This window comes from Pocillopora verrucosa, chromosome 2 (genome assembly GCF_036669915.1).
Source record: "Pocillopora verrucosa isolate sample1 chromosome 2, ASM3666991v2, whole genome shotgun sequence".
Classification (NCBI taxonomy): Eukaryota; Metazoa; Cnidaria; class Anthozoa; order Scleractinia; family Pocilloporidae; genus Pocillopora; species Pocillopora verrucosa.
The window spans coordinates 12543863-12552214 of NC_089313.1; the positions used below are offsets into that span (position 1 = coordinate 12543863).

General features: G+C 37.0%; 1 protein-coding gene across 1 annotated transcript; it reads right to left on the reverse strand.

Annotated features, from left to right (window-relative positions):
* Window positions 1-722: 722 nt before the first annotated feature.
* Window positions 723-3281, reverse strand: LOC131768908 (E3 ubiquitin-protein ligase TRIM71-like). The gene has a single exon (XM_059084610.2). It carries the CDS (start codon window positions 3203-3205, stop codon window positions 974-976), a length of 2232 nt encoding a protein of 743 aa, XP_058940593.2. The 5' UTR covers window positions 3206-3281; the 3' UTR covers window positions 723-973.
* Between the last annotated feature and the right edge of the window lie 5071 nt (window positions 3282-8352).

The following is an 8352-nucleotide window of genomic DNA, read 5'->3' on the forward strand; positions in this document are numbered from 1 at the left end:
CATGCATTGGGGTAACCAAAGCGTGTTTGTCTAAGTGTATTGTAATTAGGAATAGTTTCAGTTTACTCCAATTGACTGATTGAAGAATTGGGGTAGAATATAAAATCATCTGAGTGTTAGTTAGGAACCAAATACAGTATAATTAGATTTAAAAAGGCTCTGACCCTGATTTGCGAGCAAAAGACAGAAAGGAGAGTCATTAAGTTTTCATGGAAGGTGACGCATGCTTATGCCATGTGATATTCCTTGAAGTGATTCCAAGAAAACAATGTTCTCAAAGTAATAACCACTGATTTACTGATTACCAATATTCTTTTAAGGTTGTTAATGAAAATTTATAGACCCACTTCAAACTTTTGTCATTAGGAAGCTCAGTTATAGGATTTAACCGTAAGTGGGATGAAAGAAAAAGTTACTCACACAAATAATTTCACTCTGAAAGATCTTACTTAGTTTCACTGTTTTATTTAGGTGGGAGGTCACTTGCTCGTCTACCTTCAGAGACTTTTCTTGTCACGCACATGGCCTCACCCCCCCCCCCCTTAGTTTAACAATGGACATTGTTTCTTACATTGTTAAAGAGATATTTTCCCTTCTGTGGCACTGTGGTTGAGTTTACATTTTTCTTTAAGGGAGACTGATATCAAAGATTCATATAGATCAAATGGTGTTCCAGATAAGATGAGAGATTTATTCACAATTCTCAGCTCATTATACATGTATACAAGCTTACATAGTGCTATCATTAACTGAACTGGTTCCTGATCAAAAACAAAATGCCAAACAAATTTATTTAAGTCCGAGGTCTGAATATAAGGCACAAATACCTCACTTTTATTGTGCATGATTTTGGTGCTTGTTGAGCTGAGCTAAGCAGAAAATTGATTGCATATTTACTGCTCACATTATCCACAGCCGGACCTTACAATGCTGCACGCAAAATGAACATATCAGCAGTGATATGAAATAGATATCATACTGATTCGAATATCTGAATACGATGGTTACAGAAGTCTGTGACAACTATCTTTCCATCACTTAAGACTGCTAAGGAGACTGGTAAATTAAATTGCCCTGGGCCAGTGCCCTCTGTTCCAAATTTGGACACAAAATTTCCATCTAAATCAAATACCTGAATTCTGTGATTCATAGAATCGCAGACCATCAGGTTTCTTGCCTTATTCACTGCTAAGCAATGGGGTTTATTGAAATTACCATCACCATCTCCCTTTTTCCCAAATTTATATAGATAAGTGCCATCACTGTCAAACACATTGACGCAATGTTTGTCACGGTCTGACACATAATATTTGCCATCATACCTGACACAATGAAAAGGATAGATAAAAGAACCCCTCTCACCAATTTTACGCAGGAAATGGCCATTGTTAGAAAATATCTTAACTAGTTTGTTTGTGTTATCAGTGACGATGATATTGTCATCATCTGAAGATAAACCAAGCGGATTTTTAAGCTGGCGTAAGAGATTTCCTTTCTCACCAAACTGGCTCAGGTACTCACCCTGCTCACTGAACAACTGAACACGATGGTTACCATTGTCTGCAACTACAATGTTTCTGTTCTTATCAAATATTATGCCTGTGGGATATTCAAATTCTCCCTGTTTGGCACCCTTAGCGCCAAAAGATCTTAAGTGTGTGCCATCGCTGGTGAATATCTGAACCCGCTCGGCCCCATGGCGTCCATGATCGGTGATTGCTATCTCATCGCGTTCGTTAACTGCTACACCCCACGGGAAGTTAATCATTCCGTCAGAAGAACCTTCTTCTCCGAAAGATAAAACTGGTTCAAAATGGCCGGGATTTAAGTGAGCAGCGAATAGACGGTGAGGAAGAGGTTCTCTATTTACAGCTGCCAACCCTTCACTGGTCTTTGCAACAAAATCGCTGATTTTAAAGCGAACGTCGTTGGGATCTTGAGCCACGGGAACCTTCGTCGCACCATCATTACCTTGGCAAGTGCCAGAATCATCTTGCTCTTTATCGCGTTGCTGTTGGGATTGCTCGTACTCGACGTGACTTGTTCTGAGTGCATTTGGAGTTTCAACAGAGCCGGAGACTGATGCTGTTTGTTTACTTTCAAGGGAACCGATTTCTTCATCGTTCACATTGTTGAATAGGTTTTGATTTCCTTTGAAATTTATCTCGCAAAATCGTACATTGCCAGGAGCAACGGAGTTGTCATGACGAAATTCTCTTTGCAGCAATTTCTCAAAAACACTGTATTGTTGTAATATGTCTGCGTTTGGGTTTCGTTTCAAAAGATTTTCAGTTTTGATAAGTGCTAAACGTTTTGTGTTCACTTGGCTTTCAATCTCGTTTTTATCATGCTCAAGCCTTTGAGTTGACAATGCCGCTTCCTTTTCTAAGTCGGCAATGATTTTCTGTTTCTTCTTTTCAAGGACAGCGATTGTGTCATCGACAAACTGCTCCACTCTTCTCTTTAATTTATGGAAATGAATGTCAATCCTATCACAATCCTCTTCAATTTTTGCTATGTCAGTCATATTATTCTCTATGCTTTCCCTGTAGGATTCAATTTCAGACATGACATTCGACTTTAGTTCGTTTGCAGTCTCCTCCAAATGTACTTTGGGATGGCCGTCATGTAGTGCTACTATGCAAGTTTGGCAAATGGCAACTTCGCATTTCTTGCAAAAGAACTTTAACTCTTCTGCTTTGTGGTCCTTTATTTGGCAAAAGGCAGGTCTCTTTAGAACATTCTCAAAATCATGTTCTTGAAAGTCGTGAAGAGCCATTACGCGATGTTCTTTGTTAGCCCGAATAATGTTATGCCCGGTGATACACGCGTTACACCAGAATGCGCAGCATTGAAAACAGTACAAACTTTGGGTGCTTGTTTTGTCGCAGTTTCCACATTTCACTCCTCTGCTATCGTGTTCTTTAATGGCCACGACATCTAGCAGGTTTACAAGGCGGAAGTTAGTGGGCAGCTCTTTAAGATCTCCACTGCTAGGAACACTAATTTCTGTTTTGCACTCAGGATCGGGACATGTAAAGGTATCAGGGCGGCCACTTGATCGCAGAACCTGCTCTAAGCAATTCAGGCAAAAACTGTGTAAACATGGCAGCATTTTAGGTTCAGTATTAAGAGCCTGGCACTTTGAACAAGAAACTTCCTTGCAAAGATTCTGAAGGTTGTGTGTTAAAAGTTCAGTTTCCATGACTGTAGCAGCTAGGCAGTTGGCAATAGATCAGTTGTCAACTGGCCGCCAAAACATAACTGCAGCAGAGTCTGCATTAATTCTGCTCTTTTATCATGAAATATCTCATGCTTCACTGGATTTCTCGGAATTCGGAATTTGTCAATCACGACTGCTCTTGATCGTAAGCTACACAACTGTTTGAAAATTTTGTTAAAAGCCATCTTGCGATACTCTAAACTCGTTAACAAACAATTAAATGAAAAAAAGCATTTTCCGATCCCAGTTCAAATACGGAATTATCAATTGTTTTCTAAAGTTAAAACATGAGATGTTTTACAAGCTGTCAAAACATGTCTGAAGATTGAAACAGATAGGAAGGTCAGTATAGACATCCGGTCGCTTTCTTGGAATAGCTTTTTTACGCCTGAGTTGTTTGAAACTTTTGAGCTTCCTTCCTGAGTTTTTACCAGAAGGAAAGAAGGGATTTAGTCCTTCATCGCTTTCTTCAAATCATAAAAGCTAATAAACTAGTTCCATATTCGAATTCCTTTATCCCAGCTCCAATTCACAGTGTCGTCTTGAATGATTAGATACATAAAGACCTTATTCGTAGTCAGCTGTGGAATTCATTGTTTTAATCTAATTATTAACGCTGAGAGAGAGAGGGTCAGTACAGGACTAGAAGCAAACCACCCACGCAAATAATGATAGAACAAATTAAAACCAGTTCTTTAATTTTATAACCGAGCCACACTTCTTTGTCTGCTTTGCTTTTCCCGCCTTATAAGAAATGAGCAGAAAAAAAGCAGTTAGACAATAACGAACCAGGAGGCCATGGGCTTCTGAAATCACTTATTAGACGTTTTCGGGTGTAGTATCGCTGAGTATTTTTACGAGTTGCGCCGTATTTTGAAGAGCCCGAAGGTCGAGTCAAAACATAATTGCAGTCGGCTTCACACCAGAACCCTTGCGAACTGAATTCCCAGTTTTCTGGGAATTCCTAAGAATTCCTAGTAATTCTCAAAAATTCCCAATTATGCAAATGACCTTGCAAACTGAATTCCCAGTTTTCTGGGAATTCCTAGGAATTCCTAGGAATTCGCAAAATTTCCCAACTATGCAAATTAGCTCTGATTTAAAAAGCTTGGAATTACTGGGAATTTCTGAACCCTTGCGAACTGAATTCCCAGTTTTCTGGGAATTCCTAAGAATTTCTAGGAATTCTCAAAAATTCCCAATTATGCAAATGACCCTTGCAAACTGAATTCCCAGTTTCCTAGGAATTCCTAGGATTTCTCAAAAATTCCCAACTATGCAAATTAACTCTGATTTAAAAAGCTTGGAATGACTGGGAATTTCTGGGAAAGGAAGACTCCAGTTTTGTGAGGACTTGGAATCCCTAGGAATTCCTAGGAATTCTCAGCTTTACAAACTACCTATAATATAAGAAGTGTGGAACTCTTGGGAATTTCTGGGAATTGAATTTGAGGCAATTTTAATACCCTGAGGTCCACATAAATTCTAAGAAATTCTCAATACCTTGAATGTGAAGGTTTTAAGAAAAGGAGTAATTTCAGAGGCTTAAAACTTTGGCTCAATAAAAGGTATGCTATACAAAACTTACCAAGAGATATACATACATGTATATGTTTATAACTAAAAGATCATGAAATTTATTATTCAAACTAAGTTTTAGTAAATCTTTACATTAATATGGATTTTCTCATGAACCAGCTGTCAGTTATGTTAAATGGAAATTGCCAATTAATCCAATGTACTCATATCACAGATTTGATTTCTAACCTCAAAGGACTCTTGGATTCCATGATCAAAAAATATGTTTATTGTGATGCAAATTAATGTCTCATGTTCACTGATGTGCTAAAATCATCAAACATTCATTGGCTGTTCCATGATACACAACTTCCACAATAATTAACAATAATTACATTGTTATCTACACTTAAAGAACTTTGTTAGTTATGAATACAAGTTACTTCCCTAACCTACATTACTGGTTACCTTTGTTAGAAAACCTTGGAACAGTCAAGCTCAGTTGCCTCAAACACTGTCAGAGACTTTTTGTTGACAATATTTTTAGTAGAAATTTCATGCCTTAGACAAACAAATTCAACACCTAATTAATCTTTCTTTTTTCATGACTGTTGTTGCTGTTTTTTTTTTCAGTTTTTTGCTCTGTTTTCGTGACTAATTGCTGTAATTTGTTTTGCTGTTTTTATTCTTACAAAACATTTTTGTAAGAGTTCCAATACTTGTGGATCATCCACACACTTTGCAAACATTTGGCATGCAGACAAGACAGAGGTAGTCAATGTTCCCTTTGAGAAAAAACACCTTTTAAATGACGTCTTCAATTTACTTTATTTGAAACTCTGATCTGAAAATATTTGTCAACAAGACTTGTTTGTAGTGAGAAGTACCAACCAAGTTTCCTTTCATAACTTAATTTCTTAAATGTCCCTATCGCTGGATCTCCCAAAAAATATTACATCTTTTATTTTTGGTGCAAAATACAAGTCCTTCTTTACATAAAAATTGCAAGTCACACTTCAATAATAACAGCTCTAAAGTTTACTTGTTGTTCTTCTCTGTCTGTCAGCTATCAACAAAATTGTTTTATACTTCGGACAGTGCATAACTATTTGTGGACCAGAGTTCCAACGCACCTCTGTAATCGCATATAGTTACTTCTGTCTCTTGTAAAAATGTTTCTCCTTTGTAAGACGCACCCTACTCTGTTGTCGACTGAGGAATCGAGATGGCGGCGTTGGAACATGTTGCTGAACGCTTTCTACGGTCAAGCTTTGTAGATTTAGGTACTGGTACACTGGGATCATCTATGTATCTCTTATACTTCCTAATGTGGTATCCTTCTCTTATAAATATGAGGGTAAAAGACGATTTGTAGTCGCATTCAAAACTGTGATTGGCTTGTGTTATTTCTCACCTTTGCCATGAACACAACTCAAGTGAGTTTCGAGTCTTTGTTTCCTCGACAACTTTCGGTCACAAATCGTGCATTTGTAATACGATCGATTCTTGTCGATTATTTCTACATAGAGTGAGCTCACATCATTATTTATATCACCAAGGTATCCATCGTCTAGAAGCAGAGAACCGGTCGGAGAAGTCAAAATAAAGTTGTGCGCTTTTCTTAACACTACAATCGGCAAGCCAGCGGATTCACTTTGCTAGCCAATGACAAGTCCTAAAAGATCCACGTGATCATGCCCTTGATCGGAAACAAAGAAGACTCCACTTGGCGCTCATCTTTGAATTTTTTCTCAACTGTTTTGCTTAATATAACATTTCTAAAGATAGCTTTTATTGTGGTTCAATGGGAAAACGAGAACAGCGTGAGTGTTGTAAAAGAAAAGAAAGTCGTTGGCACCGTGGAGTTAAAAGAAGGGACAACAGTTGACATATTGACTGGTACAAACAAGGGTCGAGTGGCCATCTGTAAAGCTACGATTTTGAAAGTTTGTGGTGAGTACAAATTGCGATATTCGTTACGTGATCAAAATCTTATAAAATAATAGATGTAGCGGGTTGAATTAAGCTTACATAACGCTCAGCGCAACTGAAACTAGAAAAATTCTGAGAATCGAATCGGTCACTTGCATGCCGCAGTTTCTTAAGCTTATGCTTTACAATGAAATAAACCTATCAGTAAGGTTTCAAGATTCCTCTAGTCACGTTTGGGAACATTCACGATTCATAATAGGAACTGTTATTAAACAAACCTTATTACATAAAGAAGCCCTCCTTGGTAAAAACAAAATAATGTATTCGGCCCTTTTTTAGTAAAATCTATGAGAGAGATGTACTAACTCCAATATAAAAGTCACTCAATATAACAGAGATTTCTCAATTTGAGAATTCAATGAATGCCCTTTTCCTCATAGCCATCTTAAAGGCCTGGTCTGAGCTTTAAATATATATATATATTTAAATATATTAATTTTTTTTTCAAATTCAGATGTCACGGAACCCAGATACAATATGGTCAAGCTTCTTGTAGACAACCTCATTCGAGGCCAACTCATTGTGAGCCCAGGAAAAAATACAAACAGCAGCTAAGTTTGCAGTTTAGGATAACTTCATTCTAATTTATTGTTACAGTTACAACAAGATTTTAATCAAAAAATCAATTTTATTTGTCTGTAATTAACCCCTTCACTCCTAAGAGTGCTTGGTTTTCAAATATAATTTAAGATATTGTATTTTATGGAAAAGAATCAACAGATTTTATTCACAATTTGTGTCAAACCAAATTTAATGATTGATTAGGACTATTTTATATCAATAGCTGTAATTGAGGATTAATCCGTATGAAGTTTTCAAGAAAAGAAAAATCAAATTCCGTCCTAATATTACCACAGATTGATGTTAATAATGATTGAAAAGGTCTTTTACATGTAAACCTTAATGAAGCTTCTAAATAAATTTCATTGAATACTTGAATTTTAGCTGGGTTTTTTAAATTTAAAGTATTTATTTTATATCATTAGCCTCAAATTTTTGCTGAAAATTCCCAGTAATTCTTTAACATTCCTAAAAATTCCCAGAAATTCCTAGGAATTTTTTAGATTTACAGCTTTTCAGGGAAAGTCATTGGTTCTCTGAGTTAGAATTCCTAGGAATTCCAAGTCCTGTTGGCTATAAACTTGGAATTTCTAGGAATTTCTAGGAATTTCTAGGTTTTTTAAAACCAGAGTTGTTATGGTTGGGAATTCCTAGGAATTCCCGGTCCGAATTAACCGTGAAAATTCACACCTTTATTCCTAGGAATTCCAAAAGCCATTTCGCAAGGGAATGCATGCCATTGGAAACAATTAAGAGACTGTAAAATTTTCTTATCCGCATTTCACTCTAAAAGTGTTACACTCTGTGATGGCTAACATCTCAAGGAGACTGTTGATGCGGAAGCTAGTTAGGAGATCGTCAAGATTTCCGCTCTCGGGGACTTGAACTTCTCTTCGGCATTTAGGACACAGTAGGGCATCATGGCGGCCTCTAGTGGTAGTTACTAAAACAAGGAATGACTTAAAACGACCCAAAATGACCTAAAATGACCTTGAGCGATTTCTAAAATGACCCAAAATGACCTTGAGTGATTTCTAAAATGACCTAAAAGAACCTAA

Excerpts from the sequence above, each read along its gene's own strand:
- LOC131768908 (XM_059084610.2), bottom strand. The coding sequence starts at position 3,205 with ATGGAAACTGAACTTTTAACACACAACCTTCAGAATCTTTGCAAGGAA.